We start from the raw sequence: 22278 nt of genomic DNA on the forward strand, positions 1-22278 counted from the left end.
AGGGGCATCACACTGCCGTCCCCTCCCCCGGAAGGGGCTTTACACTGCCGTCCCCGCCCCCCAGAAGGGGCATCACACTGCCGTCCCTGCCCCCCAGAAGGGGCATCACACTGCCATCCCCGCCCCCAGAAGGGGCATCACACTGCCACCCCCGCCCCCCAGAAGGGGCATCACACTGCCATCCACGCCCCCAGAAGAGGCATCACACTGCCACCTCCACCCCCCAGAAGGGGCATCACACTGCCGTCCCTGCCCCCCAGAAGGGGCATCACACTGCCATCCCCGCCCCCAGAAGGGGCATCACACTGCCACCCCCGCCCCCCAGAAGGGGCATCACACTGCCATCCACGCCCCCAGAAGAGGCATCACACTGCCACCCCCGCCCCCCGGAAGGGGCTTCACACTGCCGTCCCCTCCCCCGGAAGGGGCATCACACTGCCGTCCCCTCCCCCGGAAGGGGCATCACACTGCCGTCCCCTCCCCCGGAAGGGGCTTCACACTGCCACCCCCGCCCACCAGAAGGGGCATCACACTGCCACCTCCGCCCCCCAGAAGGGGCATCACACTGCCACCCCCGCCCCCCAGAAGGGGCATCACACTGCCGTCCCCGCCCACCAGAAGGGGCATCACACTGCCGTCCCCGCCCACCAGAAGGGGCATCACACTGCCGTCCCCACCCCCCAGAAGGGACATCACACTGCCGTCCCCGCCCCCCAGAAGGGGCATCACACTGCCATCCCCGCCCCCCAGAAGGGGCATCACACTGCCGTCCCCTCCCCCAGAAGTGGCATCACACTGCCGTCCCCACCCCCCAGAAGGGGCATCACACTGCCACCCCCGCCCCCCAGAAGGGGCATCACACTGCCATCCCCTCCAGAACCATCGAATGTGGAAAATGTTCAGATTCCCATTCCTAACAAGTGCTGGACATACTACATTTTTGTGCGGCAATGCATAAGACAGAGTTTACTATCTGGTCTTGGCATTCAATGGCATTATTATCGCTAAATTCCTCCACACCCTGGGGGCCAGGGGTGGTTGGGGGGCAGGGAGGTGGTGTGGGGTTACCATTGATCAGAAACATAACTGGACAAGCTATACAAATACCGTGGCTACAAGCGCAGATCAGAGGCTGGGAATTCTGCGGCAAATAACTCACCTCCCGTCTCCCCAAAGCCTGTCCACCATCTACAAGGCACAAGTCAGGAGTGTGATGGAATAATCTCCACTTGCCTGGATGAGTGCAACTCCAACAACACTCAAGAAGCTCGACAGCATCCAGGACAAAGCACCCCGCCTGATTTGCACCCCATACAAAACCTTAAACATTCACTCCCTCCACCACTGGCGCACAGCGGCTGCAGTGTGTACCATCTATAAGATGCACTGCAGCAACTCGCCAAACCTCCTTCAACAGCACCTTCCCAACCCACGGCCTCTACCACCTGGAAGGACAAGTTCCCCTCTAAGCCACACATCATCCTGACTTGTAACTATATAACCGTTCCTTCACTGTCGCTGGGGCAAAATTCTGCAATTCCCTCCTTATCAGCACTGTGGGAGCACCTACACCAGACGTTCTAACAGTTCAAGAAGGCAGCTCAACGCCACCTTCTCAAGAGCAACTGGGGATGGGCAATAAATGCTGTCCTAGCCAACAGTGCTCACATCTCAAGGGCAAATTGAAGAAAAAAGCCTCGAAGCTCTAATTAAAGTGACAACCAGTAGGTCCATTGAGACTATGGCCAAGAGATCGCGATCAGTGCAAAGCACGAGATAAAAGCCCTTTTAAATCTGCGCCAAGGAGGGTGAAGGTAAGCCAGAGTGAAACTTCAAGCACTGAACAAGTAGAGTGTCTTTATACGCTCACACAACATGGAGCTACCTGCTTGGCTATGTTTGATGAAAGTTTATCAATAGAAGTCAAATAATATGATAGTATAGCCCCTTCATGGGGCTATATAGGTTAGCAGCCAATATTTCTTAGTCACAGTTTATGGCACTGCCTCAGTGATAAAGCTGAGTACACACCATTGTGAAAGAACAGCCAGGTCAAGAGCATGGGACAATACCTGCTCACAGCCGCACAGATCAACATGGCTACCCAGAAATGTATTAAATGAGTTCTCTCCCTTCCATTCCACACATTAGCCAGTCCGAGGAGAGGTAAGTAACTACTGGCGCAGTTCTTTTCCACCAGCCTCCATAGGCATGAGAGAAGCACTTAATTCTCAAAACTGAACTGTCAACTCACTGACGCACAAGCATGCTGCACCACAGTCTGAGACACGAGTTATAATTTCACTAGCTGTAAGTGACCAGTCTTGGTCTTGTTTTTTGTAGGGAGGTGCTATACAGAAGGCACATCCTTACTTGGGTGACAGCAGGGAAGGGAGGAAACCAAGAGCAAGATTCACTCCTGCCTCCCCCCTCACTTCTCATCAGATCAATTGCAGTAAAGGAAGCCTAGGAGCAGGACATTCAAACTTCCCCAGTCAGGCTTGGTGCAAGGAGGGAAAAGAAACAAACACACTATTAAAAGAAAATTGCAGAGGCACTAACATGAATGCTCAGCATGACTGCTGATCAACAGCTGCAAGAAGTTACTGGGCCAGTGACAGTGACAAAAGCAGAGGAGAAAGGTGCAATCCTAATAATTTAGGAATGACATTTTAAAATGGAGCATACAAAATTAGAGTATAGCGTCAAAAAGCAATAAGAGTAGGATAGCTAAACCATTGCACTGTTACGTCAAAGCAACTAATCCTGATTGGGGAAATAGCACTCTAAATGAGCGCAGCAGGAACCATTTCCCCCATGTGGCAAGTTCCCAAATGTAACAAAACCTCGGCGAAAAGCAGTAAACTAAATAGGAAAATCACGCCAATATTTTCCCCACTAATCAAGTTAATTGGAGCCAATTTACAAAACTACTGGAGACAGCAAAAAAAAAGCCAAATGTTTGCGTTCTTTAGATCAACAAATCTTCAACAAATATTGCAGGCAGTCTACAAGTTGCAATGTCTGGGCTCTGATCTACCTTGAGTAGAGAGGAGAAGCAACTCTGCCCAATGCCATGCAACTTCCTGTTAACTAGGAATAGCGACATCACTGGCTGTGCTTATTCAAGTCAGGATACCAACTCGCCTATCCCACTGAAGGCTGCTAACATGTTGGTAACAGGCTGCATAAGAGGATCCCCCGAAGGTATGACATTGGAAGACATCTATATTGATGCAATTATCATATAGGTATTTATTTTACATTAATAAATTATTGCAATTTAATCTGATCAAACCAATTACTAAATTTGCATATTTAATTCCTTGTACTTCCCCTTTTAGGACTACGATCTACTAAAAAAGGTCTATGAAAAAGGAAACTCAGTAATCAGGTGACTGATTATTGTGCCATTAAGGCAAAAGGTATCCACGTCATGGATAAGTTTTCTTTATTCTTTAAATTTTAATTTACCCTTCATGCACACTAAGAACTGGCAAAGCATAACAACAACTTGCATTTATATAGCACCTTTAACGTAGTAAAACACGCTCCAAGGCGCTTAACAGGATTTTAAAAAAAACAAAATTTGGCACCGAGCCACATAAGGAGATATTAGAACAGATGTCCAAAACATTGATCAAGGTGGAAGGTTTTAAGGAGCATCTTAAAAAGGGTAGAGGGGTAGAGAGGCGGAGAGTTTAAGGAGGGAATTCCGGAGATGAGGGCCTAGGTAGCTGAAGACACGGCCACCAATGGTGGAGCAATTAAAACTGAGGGTGTGCAGAATTGGAGGAGCATAGATATCTTGGAGGGTTGCAAGGCTGGTGGAGGATATAGAGATAGGAGGTCATGGATGGATTTGAAAACAAGGATGAGAATTTTAAAATCGAGGTGTTACCAGACGATGATGGGTGAAAAGGACTTGACATGAGTTAGGATACAGGCAGCAGACTTTTGGATGAGCTCAAGTTTACGAAGGGTAGAATGTGGGAGGCCAGCCAGGAGCGTTAAAATAGTTAAGCCTGGAGGTAACAAAAGGCATGGATGAGGGTTTCAGACAGCAGATTAACTGAAGCAGACATGGAGTCAGGTGAAGTTATGGAAGTTAAAAAGTAGGTGGTCTTGGTGACAAAGTGGATGCATGGCCAGAAGCCCAACCTGGGGTCAAATATGACGACAGGGTCTGGTTCAGCCTCAGACACTTATAAGGGAGAGGGATGGAACTGGTGGGTAGGGAATGGAGTTTGCAGTGGGGACTGAAGACAATGGCTTCCAACCAATAGCAAATCATCCAACCAGGGGAAAACTACTGAGTAATTCATTTCCTGCACTATAAAAGCTACACAAGTTTCCTGCACTATACAAAATTGCATCTACAAACCAGTCTCCCTTCCTAGTTTTTTTCTTCTTCTGGGGTATGGTGCTACAGAGGCTGTCAGCTCTCCACTGCCTTGACCAAAAAACTAATTCTTCATGGATGAACCTACTGAACTAAAGGGGCATCACAACTGACCCAATTCTGTTCTTACCCAACATTCGCATATGCATATTTTCCAACAGGGCTCATTGGACAATAAGGAAAGGGAACACTGGCGAATTTATTTTCCTAATCCCCAGTTGAAGATGGTTAAAGCTAACTAGTATCGCAATTGCCAAAATCAGCTAACTAAGCAGACTCGGTATCAAACTGGAGACATTCTGGTCTGTATGATTTATCACATTAACCCATCAAGGAGCTGTTTCACAATGAGGAAGACCATACTGAAGATAGGCTATTTCACTCTCTTGTCCTTTTGTTCAGCATCCATGTACAGCAACTATACAAAAGTAAGATCAGGAAACAAAATGGGTTAACTCTGATTTAGTCCAAACGATATGCCTTAAGAATCAATGTGCCAAGAATGGAAGTCTTGAGAACAAACCTCGAATTGATTGGCTCCACAAGCATACCTTATGAATGCGATTCAACACAGTTCGAATAGAATCTTTCATTTGTTGTTGACCCTTTAGCTCATTAAGAGACGCAAGCTATGACCCATCAGGCAACATGATGCAAAGTGACCCTCTCCAAGTAAGATGGTGCCTAGATGTATGCAATTCTCAATTGTTGCTGCAATGCACCAAAACTCTTAAGGAAGTTATGCAATTAACTCAATTTCTGCAGTTGAAACAATTACAACACAACCAGCTCATAGGAAAGTTGAAATTCCAAGCTAAAACTAGGTAGCTCAAGAGTGCCAAATAAAAACACGATGGATCGGCCATGAGCTCTTGGAAACGCTTGACTTGGTGTACCAAAACTAAATCGCAGGTGTGACTGTCTTAAGTGCAAAAAATTTAAAGCTATAAATTGACAAATGCCTAATTAGGAATATGGAGAAGGTGCTGCAGGTCCACAGCAATGCTGAGGGTCAGACAAAGGCTCGACATTCCTTATTCCTTTCATCAACTGGATACCAGAAGATGTTCATCTCTTAAGGTTGATGTTTTAGTTTACTTGTTAGAGATGTAGTGCCTCATCACAGAGATGAATATTTTCACCTTCAATTTAGCAGACAGTAGAGTCACAGTACTGCCTAGTGTTCTTGAAACAGGTCGGGGTCCTGCAACGGAGTGCAATGCCTTACGCTAAAACAAATTTCATCTGGAGCTTCTGTGCTGATCTTCAGATAGAATGACATCCTCCAATCTTCAAGGAAATAAATCTTCCTCAACAGAACGAGAAATATTTGAAGCATGGTGAAGTCATGCAGCTAAGCAATTTATTACTTCAATAGAAACCACATGCAGAACAAAGAACTTCCCTCAAATCAAGATGAGGATTCCCTGAAGCTTCATTAGTTGTAACTGGAGTACTCTGGAGTTCAAAGTTTACGTTTGACTTGTTTTTGGGAGAGCAACCACTGTTTGCAAGACTTCTATGCCGTGTGGAAGGAAGAGAGGAGGAGCGCTTGCTGCTCACTATTTCTGAATAAAAAGCATCCACTTTCTGCAGTGCATTTCACTACTGCAGAGGGATATCTTCATAACACAGCATCTCTTAATATCATGGTTCATAGTTTTCAATAAAGCAAATATTATTACTTTTTCTTACCCAAGAATGCTGCACTAAATTAAATATTCTTGTTAGAATCTCCCTTGAAACATTTCTATAATATTCCATTCTCTTATAAAAATGGATCTAAGAATATTATATTTTTGGAGCTTTCCCCCTTTTTTGGAGGACAGGGTACTTTGTAGGAAGGAGTAATTTTCTGGATTGTTATTTCTGGAATTTCCTGTTAAATCTTCTTTTGGTGATAGACTGCTTAATGATGAAAGGCAAGTAACTCGAGGGCATTCTTGGAGACACTGTTGGAAAACATGTACAATCGATACACAATGTAAAAGCACTGTAAAGGTCACCAATCCTGTAATTTTCCTTTTCTCTCCCTCAGTCTTCCCACCCAACATTCTCAGCTATCGACAAACTTGGGACTATATTTTGCACATGATGTGCATGATCTTTTTTTTTAAATTGGCTTTTCACAGGGTGAATTTCAGCAGATTTTACAGTCAGTCCACTTGCCATGGAAAAAAGTCTGCACAAATATTGGTCCCATCAATAATCTCATGCATTTGCTAAGGATGCAAAATAAAAGTAGAAAGTTGTCACACTCTCAAACAAAAATAATTGGCCGACATAAATTTTTCAATTTATAATGAGTAGGTAATTCAATATCACCCTTTCACTAAAAATACCTGATAACTTCAATCAGACCAACAAAGTTTTGGCTGTTGCTACTGAACATCAATTGACTCATTTAACAGCTTCTCCTCTCAATGCTGCTCCAGACACAATCCAAATTTAGAATGACAAAACCTGCATTTTCTCTGCCAAGCGCTTTAGTTCAAGTGGCAGAGTGCCAAAATTTCACACATCCACCAAAACCATGGTAACAACAGTGCACAACACGAGACTCCTTGGATATTATTAACACAGTCGGGGAGATTCTGAGAGAGCATCAACCCTGCCCTCCTCACCCCAAATAAACTTCTGTGTGGTTCCCAAAGACTGCTTTATATGAGAACAGAAAATCCTAGATGCACAAAGAAAGTCAACGTCTGGAAAACAATGTTTCAGGTGGGACCTTTCGCTGAGCCCCAACCAAAATCTTAACCTCTTTCAGATGTGAGTGATCTGCTGCTTCCCAAGTGGTTTCTGTGTTTATTTCAGCTGTTTGTGTGTTTTGTTTAAATTTCTAATCTTTGATTTTTTTCCCTATACAATGATGAATTAGATATCTGCAACTTTGAATTTTCATTGCACCAGTGTTGAAAACTCCCAAAAAAGAAAGCTGTTACACTGTAAAAATTTGGCATGGGGTTTTATTTCCGAGTGAACTTTATCTGGACTTCACTAAAACCATTACAAGCAAAGATCATACACATTTACACTGGAAATGTGCTACAAAAGTATTTGTGCAATCCAGGAGGCAGAGTAATCAGGGCTTCATTCCTCAAATGTAGGTACTGAATTAACTCAATGAGTGGTACCTACACCACCAGGGAATTTTCAAACAGAGAAGTGCTGCACCGTCCCCCATCCTCCCTAATCCCTGGGGTGCCTCAAGAGACTGTAGGGGGACCAGGGTAGCATCAGTCTGTTTAGGTTCTGCCACAGCCTAGCAGCAACACACAGGTACCACTGCGGCAGGATGACACAGTTTCTGTCCACAGATAAGATGTGTTCAAGTCTTCTAAGATCTACAGAGCTATCACAGAATTTCTCACAGTAAGGGTTTCCAGCTTGCTGAGGATCCATTTGCCAAGGGCAATGAGTAGCTGAGATATATAAACCAGGAAGGTGCCAGGTTTGATTCCCAAGTCTGTGAATCGGGTTAGCTGAACATAAGAACATACCAATTAGGAGCAGGAGTAGGCCACTCGGCCCTTCGAACCTGCTCCGCCATTCATTAAGTTCATGGCTGAACTAATAACTCCACATTTCCACCTACCCCCCGATAACCTTCCACCCCCTTGCTTATCAAGAATCTATCTACCTCTGCCTTAAAAATATTCAAAGACTCTGCTTCCACTGCCTTTTGAGGAAGAGAGTTTCAAAGACTCACGACCCTCTGAGACAAACAATTTCTCCTCATCTCTGTCTTAAATAGGTGACCCCTTAATTTTAAAGTCACCCCCAGTTCTAGATTCTCCCACAAGAGGAAACATCCTTTCCACATCCACCCTGTCACCCTCAGGATCTTATATGTTTCAATCAAGTTGCCTCTTACTCTTCTAAATTCCAGCGGATACAAGCCTAGCCTGTCCAATCTTTCCTTGTAAGACAGCCCGCCCATTCCAGATATTAGTCTAGTAAACCTTCTCTGTACTGCCTCCAACACACTTACAACCTTCCTTAAATAAGGAGACCAATACTGTACACAGTACTCCAGATGTGGTCTCACCAATGCCCTGTGTAGCTGAAGCATAACCTCCCTACTTTTGTAATCAATTCCCCTCGTGATAAATGACAACATTCTATTAGCTTTCCTAATTACGTGGTGTACCTGCATACTAACCTTTTGCGATTCATGCACTAGGACACCTAGATCCCTCTGCACCTCAGAGCTCTGCAATCTCTCACCATTTAGATAATAGGCTTCTTTTTCATTCTTCCTGCCAAAGTGGACAATTTCCCACTTTCCCACATTATACTCCATTTGACAGGTCTTTGCCCACTCATGTAACCTATCTATATCCCCTTGTAGCCTCCTTATGTGCTCTTCACAACTTACTTGCCTATCTATCTTTGTGTCATCAGCAAATTTAGCAACCATACCTTCGGTCCCTTCATCTAAGTCATTTATATAAATTGTAAAAATTTGAGTCCCCAGCACAGATCCCAGTGGCACACCACTCATTACATCTTGCCAACCAGAAAATGACCCGTTTATGCCTACTCTCTGTTTCCTGTTAGCTAGCCAATCTTCTATCCATGCCAAAATGTTACCCCCTACACCATGAGCTTTAATTTTCTGCAATAACCTTTGATGTGGCACCTTATCAAATGCTTTCTGGAAATCTAAGTACAATACATCCACCGGTTCCCCTTTATCCCATGTAACTCCCTCAAAGAACTCCAATAAATGTTAACTCTGCCTGATAACCTAGAATTTTTCTAAATGCCCTGCTAAAATGTCTTTAATAACTTCTAACATTTTCCCTAAGACAGATGTTAAGCTAACTGGCCTGTAGTTTCCTGCTTTCTGTCTCACTCCCCTTTTGAATAAAGGAGTTACATTCGCTATTTTCCAATCTAATGGAACCTTCCCCAAATCTAGGGAATTTTGGAAAATTAAAATTAACGCATCAACTATCTCAATAGCCACTTCTTTTGAGACCCTAGGATGAAGTCCATCAGGACCCAGGGACTTGTCAGCCCGCAACTCCAACAATTTGTTCAGTATCACTTCCCTGGTGATTGTAATTTTCTTGAGTTCCTCCCTCTCTTCCATTTCCTGACTTACAGCTAATACTGGGATGTTACTTGTATCCTCAATAGTGAAGACCGATGCAAAATATCTGTTCAATTCATCTGCCATCTCCTTATTATCCATTATTAATTCCCCAGACTCACTTTCTAAAGGACCAACGCTCACTTTGTTAACTCTTTTCTTTTTAAAATATCTATAGAAACTCTTACTGTCTTTATATTTCTAGCTAACATTCTCTCATACTCTAATTTTACCTTCCTTGTCAATCTTTTTGTCATTCTTTGTTGTTTTTTATATTCTGTCCAATCTTCTGACCTGCCTCCCATCTTTGCACAATTATAGGCTTTTTCTTTAGGTTTGATACTATCTTTAACTGTTTTAGTTAAACATGGATAGTGGGTCCTTCCCTTGGGATTTTTCTTTCTTGTTGGAATGTATCTATTCTGTGTATTCTGAAATATCCCCTTAAATGTCTGCCACTGCATCTCTATTGACCTATCCCTTAACCTGATTTGCCAGTAAACTTTAGCTAGCTCTGCTTTCATGCCTTTATAATTGCCCTTATTTAAGTTTAAAATACTAGTCTTGGATCTATTCTTCTCTCCCTCAAACTGAATGTAAAATGTAAACATATTATGATCGTTGCTCCCTAGGGGGCACCTTAACTATGAGGTCATTAATTAATCCTATCTCGTTGCACAATACCAGGTCTAGTATAGCCTGCTCTCTGGTTGGCTCCAGAACGTATTGTTCCAAGAAATTACCCCAAAAACATTCTATGTACTCCTCATCTAGGCTACCTTTGCCCATCTGATTTTTCCAGTCTATATGTAGATTAAAATTCCCCCATAATTATTGCTGTACCTTTCTGACAAGCTGCCATTATTTCTTTCTTTATACCCCGCCCTACAGTGTGGTTAATTTTAGGTGGCCTGTACACCACTCCCACAAGTGACTTCTTGCCTTTATGATTTCTCATCTCTACCTAAACTGCTTCTACATCCTGGTCGCCTGAACTCAGGTCATCCCTCTCTATTGCACTAATACCATCATTAATTAACAGAGCTACCTTTTCCTAGCTCCTTGTCCTTCCTAAATGTCATGTACCCTTCAACATTCAGGTCCCAATCTAAGTCAAGCAGTGGGGGGGTGGGGGGAAAGACAGTCCAACCTGCAGTAGTATCCCCAAGTTTTGACACCGGGAGAGGAGCGGGGGGGTTGCAGAGAAAAGTTCCTGCTCCTGATTAGTACCCAGCAACCCATATTAGGAGAGTGTGCGTGTGTGTTGAATGGGAAAAGGTCTGAGCACAGCTGTTACACTGTTTCTGTACAATATGGGGGTTTGGGGGGGGGGGGGGGGGGTGAAGGAATGCTGGAAGGTGGGATTAGATTGGGTAGATAGTTTTTCGGCCGGCACAGACATGATAGGTCAAGTGGCCTCTTTCTGTGCCATAAATGTTCTATGATTCTATGAACAGCACGCTGATGCTCATCATCTAGGGTTGCGCATGAATAATAACCACTTGGGGCAAAGTACTCAAGAGCTTCCAGCAAGCAAGTAGTTAATGTTTTACCTATTATTTAAGAACGGTGAGGGAGAGGAATCAGGAAATGATAGATTGGTCTAACATCTCTTGTGAGGAAGTTATTAGATTTTAAATTTAAGGACAGAGGGCTGAGCACTTAGAGAAATTTGAGCCAATTAGAGACAGTCAACATGCATTTGTAAATGATGCACATGTCTAACAAACGTGAATGAATTGTTTGAGGAAGCAACTAATGTAGTAGATAGGGGAATGTCTATGGATGTAGTTTATACAGACTTCCAGAAGGCATTCAGTAAGGGAATACATAGGAGGCTGTTATCTAAAATTAAAAATTCATGGAATTGAGGGCAAATTATTGACCTAGTTAGGAGACTGTTTAGGTGGTAGAAAACAGAATGTAGGAATAATGGGTATGGACTCGATTTGGAAGGAAGTAACTAGCGGCATCACATAAGGATCTGTGCTGGGGCCTCAACTATTCACAATATTTATTAATGACTTATATAGCACAACAGAGAGCCATATATCTAAGTTTGCTGATGACAGCAAGATTGGTGGCATAAGCAGTGTAGATGGAAGCATGAAATTACCAAGTGACATTGATAGGTTAAGCAAGTAAGCAAAACTGTGGCAAATGGATTTCAACATAGGTAAGTGTGAGGTTATCAATTATGGATCTAAAAAGGATTTGAGTATTTTTAAAATGGTAAAAACCTAGGAACAGTGGGGATCTAAGGAGATTTAGGGGTGCATGCATACAGATCAATAAAATGTAGTGGTCAAAAAGGTTAATGGAGTTTTTTTTATTCGTTTGTGGGATGTGGGTGTCGCTGGCTAGATCATCGTTTATCGCCCATCCCTAATTGCCCTTAAATTGGCTAGGCCATTTTAAGAGTCAACCACATTGCTGTGGGTCTGCAGTTACACGAAGGCCAGACCAGGTAAGGACAGAAAATTTCCTTCCCTGAAGGACATTAGTGAACCAGATGGGTTTTTACAACAAATCGACAGTGGTTTCATGGTCACCATTAGACTAGATTTTTAATTCCCAGATTAATTGAATTCAAATTTCACCATTTGCCATGGTGGGATTCAAACCCATGTCCCCAAAGCAATAGCCTGGGTCACTAGTTCAGTGACATTACCACTACACCACCGCCTCCCCTGTATTAGTCTTCATATTTAGAGGGTGAGGATGTAAAAGGGAGGATGTTTCACTGCAGCTAGGAACATAGGAGCAGGAGTAGGCCATTCAGCCCATCAAGCCTGCTCCACCATTTAATATGATCATGGCTGATCATGCCCTTCAATGCCTTTATCCCACACTATCCCCATATCCTTTTATGTCATTGATATTTAGAAATCTGTCAATCTCTGCTTTAAACATACTTAATGACTGAGCTTCCACAGCCCTCTGGGGTAGAGAATTCTAAAAGATTCACAACACTCTGAGTAAAGAAATTTATCCTCAACTCGGTCCTAAGTGACGATCCCCTTATTTTGAAATTGCTTCCCCTGGTTCTAGACTGCCCAAACAGGGGAAACATCTTAGCTGCATCTACCCTGTCTATCCCTTTAAGTATTTTGTAGGTTTCAATGAGATCACCTCTCATTCTTCGAAATTCTGGAGAATACAGGCCCAGTTTCCCCAATCTCTCTTCATAGGACAGTCCCGCCATCCCGGGAACAAGTCTGGTGAACCTTCGCTGCACTCCCTCTATGGCAATAATATCCTTCCTAAGGTAAGTGGATCAAAACTGCACACAGTACTCCAGGGTACAGTCTAACCAAGGTTCTATACAACTGAATACTTCACTACTCTTGTACTCAAATCCTCTTGCTATAAAGGTTAACATACCATTAGCCTTCCTGATTGCTTGCTGCACCTGCATGTTAGCTTTCAGTGACTTACTGACGAGGACACCCAGGTCCCTTGTACATCTACACTTTCTAATCTCTTACCATTTAAAAAATACCCTGCACATCTGTTCCTCCTACCAAAGTGGATAACCTCACATTTTTTCACATTATATTCCATCTGCCATGTTCTTACCCACTCACCAAATCTGTCCAAATCCCCTTGAAGCCGCTTTGCACCTTCCTCACAACACACATTCCCACCTAGTTTTGTGTCATCTGCGAACTTGGAAATATTACATTTGGTCCCCACATCCGAATCACTGATATATATTGTGAACAGCTGGGGCCCAAGTACCGATCCTTGTGGTACCCCACTAGTCACAGCCTGTCAATGCGAGAATGACCCATTTATTCCTACTCTCTGTCTTCTGCCTGTTAACCAATCCTTAATCCATGCCAGTATATTACCTCCTATCCCATGTGCTTTAATCTTGCTAACCAATCTCCTGCGGGGGATTTTATCAAAAACCTTCTGAAAATCCAAGTATACTACGTCCCCCTTTATCAATTCTGTTAGTAACATCCTCAAAAAACTCCAACAGGTTCGTAAAAACATGATTTCCCATTCATAAATCCATGTTGACTATGCCCAATCAGATTATTATCCAAGTGTCCATTTATCACATCCTTTAGAATAGATTCTAGTATTTTCCCTACTACTGGTGTAAGGCTAACAGGTCTGTAGTTCCCTGTTTTCTCTCTCCCTCCCTTCTCAAATAGTGGGGTGATATTTGCTACCTTCCAATCTTCAGGAACCATTCCAGAATCTATAGAATTTTGGAAGGTGATCACCAATGCATCCACTATCTCCATAGCTAACTCTTTCAACACTCTGGGATGTAGAATATCAAGTCCCTGGGACTAATCAACCTTCAGCCCCATTAATTTCTCCAATACAACCTCTTACTAATACTAATTTCCTTCAATTCCTCATTCTCCCCAGTCCCTTGGATCTCTAATTCTGGGAGATTTCTTGTATTTTCCTCAGTGAAAACAAAGTAATCATTTAGCTTCTCTGCCATTTCTCTATTTCCCATTATAAATTCTCCTGACTCTGACTGTAATGGACCCATATTTGTCTTAGCCAAACGTTTTCTTTTACATAACTATGGAAGCTTTTACAGCCTGTTTTTATATCTTTTGATAGTTTACATTCATATTCTATTCTCCCTTTATCAGTTTTTTCATCCTTTGCAGGATTCTAAAATCCTCCCAATCCTTAGGTTTACTACTATTTTGGGCAACTTTACAGGCCTTTTCTTTTAATCTTATACAATCCTTAACTTCCTTTGTTTGCCACAGTTGACTGCCTTTTCTTTTGGGGTTTATGTACCTTGAAAGAATGTATAGTTGCTGTAAACTATGTAATAATTCTTTAAAGACTATCCATCGCCCATGTACTATCATACCTTTTTATGTATTTTCCTAATTCATCTCACCCCTCATACCTTCATAATTTCCTTTGTTCAAATTTAACACCCTGGCTTCAGATTGAACTACCTCACTTTCGAACATGATGTAAAATTCGATCATATTATGGTCACTCATCCATAAAGGTTCTTTTACAAGATTAATTAACCCTTTCTCATAACATAATACTAGATCTAAAATAGCCTGTTTTCTAGTCGGTTCCTCAACATATTGCTCTAGAAAACCATCCCTAACACACTCCAGAAACTCGTCCTCCACAGCAGTAGTACTCATTTGGTTTACCCAGTCTATATGCAGACGGAAGTCACCCATGATTACTATATTCCCCATGCTACATGCATCTCTAATCTCCTGATTAATGCCATGACCCACATTACCACCACTGTTTGGTGGCCGATAAACAACTCCTACCAATGTCTACTTCCCCTTGCTGTTTCTTAGCTTCACCCAAACAGATTACACATTTGTTCTTCCGATCTGAGATCCTTTCTTACTAATGTACTGATCCCATCCCTTATCATCAGTGCAACACCACCTCCTTTTCCTTTTTGCCTGTCCTTCCTAAATGTTGAATACCCTTGAATATTTAGTTCCCAGTCTTGGTCACCCCGTAGCCACGTTTCTGTAATGGCAATTAGATCATACCCATTTACCTCTATTTGTACCTTTAAATCATCTATCTTGTTGTGAATGCTGCGTACATTCAGGTAGAATGCCTTTAACCATGTCTACTTGACATTATTCTGCCTTCTAATTTCACTTGCTACTTTTCTACCTCCTGTTACCAGCTTTACTTCCTTCCAATTTGAGCTACCCCTCAGGTTCCCATCCCCCTGACAAGCTAGTTTCAACCCTCCCCAACAGCACTAACAAATCTCCCTGCGAGGATATTAGTCCTGGTCCTGTTAAGGTGTAGCCCATCCATCTTGTACAGGTCCCACCTGCCCCACAACTGGTCCCAATGCCTCAGAAATGTGATGCCCTCCATCCTACACCAATTCTCCAGCCACGTGTTCAATCCTCCTATTCCTATGCTCACTAGCACGTGGCACTGGGAGTAATCCTGAGATTACTGCTCTTGAGGTCTGCTTTTTAATTTCTTTCCTAACTCTCTAAAATCTGCTTTCAGGACCTCATCCCCCTTCTTACCTATGTCATTTGTACCAATGTGGACCACGACCTCCAGCTGTTCACCCTCCCCCAGAAGGATGCTCTGCAGCAGCTCCGTGACATCCTTGACCTTGGTACCAGAGAGGCAACACACCATCCTGGAGTCACGTTTACTGCCGCAGGAACGCCTGTCTGATCCCCTATCGTATCCCCCATCACTATTGCTCCCCTGGTCTGAAGCAACATATGCTCTACTACAAAGAGACATATACTTGAAATCAGTACGAGATCATTCAGGAGAGAAGTTAGGAAAAACTTCTTCACAAAAAGGGTTGTAAAAGTATGGAACTCCCTCCAATAAAAAGCAGTAGATGCAAGCTCAATTAATAATTTTAAATCTTAAGAGCGACAAATTTTTTGCTTGCCAAGGATATTAACGGATATAGAGCCAAGGCGGATGGATGGAGTTAGGATACAGATCAGCCATGATTTCTTTTAATGACTGCACAAGAACACAAGAAATAGGAGCAGGAATAGACCCATATGGCCAATTGAGTCTGGTCCGCCATTCAATACGACCATGGCTGATCTTAGGCTTCAACTCCACTTTCCCATCTGCTCGCAATATCCCTCGATTCCTTGAGACACCAAAAATCCGTCTATCCCAGCCTTAAATGTATTCAACGATGGAGCATCCACAACCCTCTGGTGTGGAGAATTCCAAAGATTCACAACCCTTTGAGTGAAGTAATTTCTCCTTATCTGCATCGTCTACTCCTACATTCTTCAGCAACTTGCATTTATATAGTGCTTTTAAAGTAGTAAAATGTCCAAAGGCGCTTCACAGGAGCATTTCAGGAAAGTACAGGTTCTGATGAAAAGTCCAGACCTGAAACGTGAACTTTGCTTCTCTCTCCACAGATGCTGCCAGACCTGTTGAGTATTTCCAGCACTTTCTGTTTTTGTTTAAGTACAGGGAAAAGACTGACTGAAAATTAGCATCTATTACACAAATTTCACTAGCTCTTCTAGAACTTGCGCAAATGACCAATCATGTATGACCTGGACAGTGTTGCTAATGGGTTATTTAACCATGGGTGCAGTGCAAGTGTTGCAGCCAAGCCTGAATCTGCCCTCACTCAACAAACCCAAGAGAAAAAGGATTAAATTTCCTGGTTGTATGTCTTGGCAAACTGACAACACATCTTTACTACTGAAATACTAATATTACAGATGTCACATATACTTATTGAACACTGAGAAATCCTAAAATTTGAATCAGTCCATTACATATAGAAGGCTGCTGTTGTGTGTTTTAACAAGAACAATGCAATTACAACAATATTTGGTGAAGTTTGTCAACACATTTGAACCAAGATGGCGTAGTTGAATAGGATTTCCTTTTAATGTTGATCCTTTCTCTGGAGGTGTTGACGGTAGTAGATAATATCTAACTAACTGCAGTCCTAGCATTCTAGATTGTTTCAGGCCTCGTTCTCATGCTAATCTATTTATTACTGACTTAAATCATCTCAGTTGACAAGAGTTATCTTAAGTTAATTCTTCTCCATTTGACCATCATCCTAAGGAAAATTAACTTTAAACTAATGACTGTAGGGAACTAACATTGTAAAGCTTGGGCTTATAATGTGCACTTAAAAACAAGGGAAACATGAATGGCAGTAATCTCATTGCAGGATTCAGATGATAAAATCCAACAATGACAGAGGAATTGCCTACTGAACCCAGAGCAGAGATTACAGCCCATCAATAACTCCCGTATATCTGCAATTTTAGTATTTTTGGGGGATGGGCTGGGTAATTCGACGGCTGAGAGAGCAGAGGGTGGGCTGGGGAGTTATTTAATGAGTTTCAGTGATGTTCTGATGCCAGAGTGTCACAGTGCAGGTGTAAGCTTTGGGTTCAGTGACTGTGATGCAATCATCACAAGTAACGATGTGTATGGAGAATAGTCCACAGACAATGCTGTGGATTATTAAAGAAGTTTCAAAGTCTTGCTGGATGAGATGGACTCAAAACAGTGGTGCTGCAGCTACCTATTCAGATAAAGCATTTTGAGATGTCCTGTGGTCGTGAAAGGCGCTCCATAAATACAAGTCTTTCTTTCTTTATTTAGCATCAATTAGTGGTTTAGAGCCCTGGGTTAAAGATCGCGGTTTGTACTTTTGTCCTGAGCTAGACTGAGTTTGTCTGTACTCTTAACAAGGTGTTTTGAAACTACAACTGCTCTCAGTGTTCAAATCTTCGTTGAGAGATTGGAGAAAGAGGGAAGGAGGAGGATGAGCAGAAACTGCTCCCATTTCTCATTGGTATTTGTGATCCTGCACGAATGGCTACCACAGGAATAGAATCAGGCTTGGCTGTGACATATCCCACGGTCAAATAGTCTGCTGGCACACACTATTCAAGTTCACAAAGTATTAGAAGACTGCTGATAGTTAGGAATTACATCCCAGCCCGAATCACTATCGAAGGCGGAATGTGGGAGGGAAGAAAAAGAATCAAACAGCTAATGAGATAAAACTTCATCTTGGAGGAGTCAGAGTTTGAGTTTAGTACAGTGCAGCAGCATGATTACCTTACAAAAAAACGTAACCCAGCTGTACACACATGTTTCAGAACAGCAGAGTGTGGAATTGAATCAGTGTTCATATCCCAAGGTAAATTCGGAGCACCGCCAAAGAGGTGCTATTGCAAAAATAATAAAAGAAAACTTTATTCTGTGAAAAATAATTTCAAAAGAATATGGGGAAAGGACCGGGGCCTGCGACTAAAGCTCTTTGAAGGCCAGCAAATGCATAACGAGTCAAATGGCCTCTTTCTGTGCTATAAAATTCGATGATTCTAAAGCACTGTCTCTGATTCACTGACAGGTGTCATCCATCCGAGGAGAAAAGAGCAATGCTGAAAAAAGTTACAAAATGCGGAAAAATTGAGATGATTTGCAAGTCCTGGCTCAATAAAAATTGTGAGTTAATGGTTTATCTTAATGAGCAGAGTTATGCTGCACTCAAAGATGCACGTACAACTAGTCGGAGATTCTGTCTGATAATTACTTTAAAAAGTACAAAATAAAATTAAATGTGATATAATGATATGGATCATGGGATTTTATGTAAATGAAAACTCTTCTTGTTAAAAAAAGATATTAAATGGTGGAGGCAAATACCAAAACAAGGGCAGATCAAATAGGAAATCCCCTTCAATTTGCTGGCAGAAGTATTACTAAATTTTCTTAGGGATGTATAATTATTGACAACACTATGCAAAAGTCATTGATATAAATGACATATATGTGACTGCACTAACGTGCCTAGGATTAATGTGGGGACTGATGTGTATTCCTTTAAAGGGTATGACTGACTGACATCAATGGTTGACAACATTCACTCCCTCCACCACCGGTGCACAATGGCAGCAGTGTGTACCATCGACAAGATGCACTGCAGCACTCACCAAAGCTCTTTCGACAGCACCTTCCAAACCTGTGACCTCTACCACCTAGAAGGACAAGAGCAGCAGAAGCATGGGAACACCACCTGCAAGTTCCCCTCCAAGCCACACACCATCCTGACTTGGAACTGTATTGCCGTTCCTTCACTGTCGCTGGGTCAAAATCCTGGAACTCCCTCCCTAACAGCACTGTGGGTGTATCTAGACGACATGGCTGCATCGGTTTAAGAAGACAGCTCACCACCACCTTCTCAAGAGCAATTAGGGATGGGCAACAAATGCTGGCCTTGCCAGCGACGCTCATACCCCAAGAGATTAATCTTTCAACCTGTACTTCCTCACCCACATCCAACATTAAGACGTCATTCAGCTGCAATGATGGTTTAAATAAGGACTTCTACATTGTTAGATGCTGCCCAGATGGTCACGATAGGTCAAGTAAAGTGCAACTGGAGACTAGCTATTTGCCATACTAGCCCCTTCCCCTCCCAGTCTTGTGTCTGCTTTTAGAAAAGCAAAACCTTTTTATTAAAATAAAGTTGAAGTTTTTTTTTAAGAAGCCTATATAGGTTAAAACTAAAAGGAAGGGCTTCACAGGAACTGGCTCTTAAAGTGGTAGGTCAAATCTGAACAGTTGGTCTGTCCTCATCTGCAGTTCCAACCTACGCCTTTAAGATGAGAACACTGCACAGAAACAAGTAACCAATTTTTTCTCTTTTTTTCAAATTCTATTAAAATATTTGCTCAAATACCAAATACAAACTTACTTCTCTTTTTCTTTGGATGTGGCTCATCGTCCTCAGATGGCATAGAGGAGCTCGGGGTGCACTCAGTTATGCTGCCTTGGCTCAGATCTGTGGGGATGTAGCACTCTGTCGGAGGCATTTTTTCTGACTCTGGATTCTTCTGTACCGGTGAGGCCGGAAACCCCAGCTCTACTGTTTTGGGCTGCATTGGCTCCAACTTCACCGTCTTACCCCCTGGCAGAGAACACAGCTCCCCCGACAGCTCCTTAACCATAGATTTGATATTGTTTCTGATGGGTTTTGGAAGAGGGCGGTCCTGCACACAGTTCAGGGAAGCACCCGTGCCAATGTTGGGCTTCTGGCGGATCCATTCCCTCAGGGTGTCTATCGGCGAGCCGTTGATGTGCCATTCAGTCACCCCGAACTGTCTGAGATGGGCTCTGGCATGGCTGGCTAAAGCTTTCCGGTTTTCAAAGTAGTGGCCGCACAATTCGCAGCAAGTATCTGCGGCTGCAGGGAAGAGACCAGGACACAAATCAATGTGTTAATGTGACTCCGGCTGTTTAGTGGTACAGCCATCTGTTTAAGTCAAATTAATGTTCAACAGTCCTGATGGTAAAGACTGTGTTTTCTCTGTGCTTGCTGTGTTAAACATTTTACAGCACAGAAGGAGGCCAGTCAGGCCATTGAGACTGTGCCAGCACATAAATATTTAGCCACTTTGTTCCGTTCTCCTGCTTTTTTCCTTATTGATATCAATTTCTTTTTTCAATTAGCCACTTTCTGCTTATTCTGGATTCTGCTTACCCCACTGTTTCTGGGACGGCATTCCACTTCCTAACAACCCTGTGTACAAAAAAAATTCTAACCTCTTCCTTCATCCTTTTGGTGATCACTTTAAATTTCTGCCCTCTAGTTCCCAATATATCAGTGGAAATAGCTTTTCCCATAACTCAACAAAACCTCTCCATTTCGAACATGCTATTGGATCTCGTCACTCTTCTCTATTTCAATGAAAATGTCCCAGGAGACAATGTGGAATCTGCAGAGGTACGTTATAGATTTCAGTTTGGGCTTCGCCATAGATCTGGTGAGTAGAGAAAATGGCCGGTGTAGTAGTAAACAGGAATGGTCTCTTGAGTTGAGTTAGCTGATCTCAGCCAGGGAGCAGTGGGAGGGAGCATTACACATGAGATGAGCCCTTGTAGGGGGAACATAAAGAAAACCAGCTAGGATTCCTGCTCTTGATCACTATACAACGGCCTGTACTGGAAAGTATGCATGCGAGGTCAAGATTGGGTTCAGTTGCGATGCCATCCATGGTTAAATCTGTAGATACCCTCAGTTTAAGGTTCTCCATATGAAGAATGCACACACAGAGGTCTGCTCCCACCCTTAGACCTGTAACCCAGCAAGAGTTAGTGCCTTAAGGAGACAAAGAGAGAAACTGGAAAAAAACAGATAAAACAAGTATCTTTTCACCACTGTAATTAAAGATTGTGTTTTATTCCACATTCATACACGAGTGATGGTTCTCAGTTATTTCTTCCATCTGCTTTGAATACTCATCAGTACCATTAGAAAATGTAGAATAGTGAACAATTTCACAATGCATGCAAGGTGTCTGCAGTTTCAAACTCCACCCACCTCTAAGAGGGAAGGGCAGTGGCAACATTATAATCAAAAGACTTGATAATGTTTAATGGGATGAAAATGCTTTCTCAACAGATCTGATTGAGTTATTTCTCCCCATTACATTTCTAAAGTTAAGAATGAATCAGAATTGAGCAAACACATGAAATCCATAATGCAGAAACTCAATAAAATTCCAAACTTCTTCTCAAGTACGAAGGCATTCAAGTGGAAGCTCCAAGTTAGCAATGCAACAACAGAATCTGACAGATTTAGAGCCTATTATGCACCAATCGTTTTTAACAGAAGAATACTTTGGGAATAGAGCAGCAATCTCATTATTTGGGCTTCTTTTAAAATGCAAGTTCAAACTAAAGTAAACCTTATGCAGTTATCTCATTGTTAATGAGTTAAGTCCAGGAAACTTCATCGTGTCAGATACATGTTTTCATATCAGTATCCTTTCATCAACTGTACAAACCTTTTCTCCTGGGAAGTCGTGTAAAGCAGCTTTAGCTGCTGTCCTTTTCTTCTGCATTCCCAAGCGGAGCTTCACTGCACGGCCATGTCAGTGTATGGTACACAAAAATTCGAAGCAAACCATAGCATTGAATTCAATATTGTCTCTTAAAAAAATGTAAATTCAGTATTGAAATATTGTTTTAGGAGGAAACTGAACAGCAAGGGAACGATCCATGAAGCGGATGAGAGAAGATTGTTTCAGCAATCTGGCCGCTGTTGCTCTCAGTAACTCAATTAAAACAAAAAGAACACAAATCATAATATTTTTACAAAGCTTTTTTTTGTAATCAAAAAGAAACTATTCTTCCCAGCAGGGATCCTGCCATCCCAACCAGGTTTGGCTCACACGTGATTCTAGTTCCATGCTACGTTAACTCTGAACTCTTTCTGAAGTGGCCTTGCAAGCCACTCAGT

General features: G+C 42.5%; 1 protein-coding gene across 1 annotated transcript in view; it reads right to left on the reverse strand.

Annotated features, from left to right (window-relative positions):
* LOC137355647 (uncharacterized) overlaps window positions 1-22278 on the reverse strand; it is a 113885-nt gene that overhangs the window by 9159 nt on the left and 82448 nt on the right. The window contains exon 15 of the mRNA XM_068021021.1: window positions 19732-20220. Coding sequence (XP_067877122.1) covers window positions 19732-20220 — 489 coding nt within the window. The remainder of the gene's footprint in view (window positions 1-19731; window positions 20221-22278) is intronic.

The sequence above is a fragment of the Heterodontus francisci genome, chromosome 43 (assembly GCF_036365525.1).
Source record: "Heterodontus francisci isolate sHetFra1 chromosome 43, sHetFra1.hap1, whole genome shotgun sequence".
NCBI lineage: Eukaryota > Metazoa > Chordata > Chondrichthyes > Heterodontiformes > Heterodontidae > Heterodontus > Heterodontus francisci.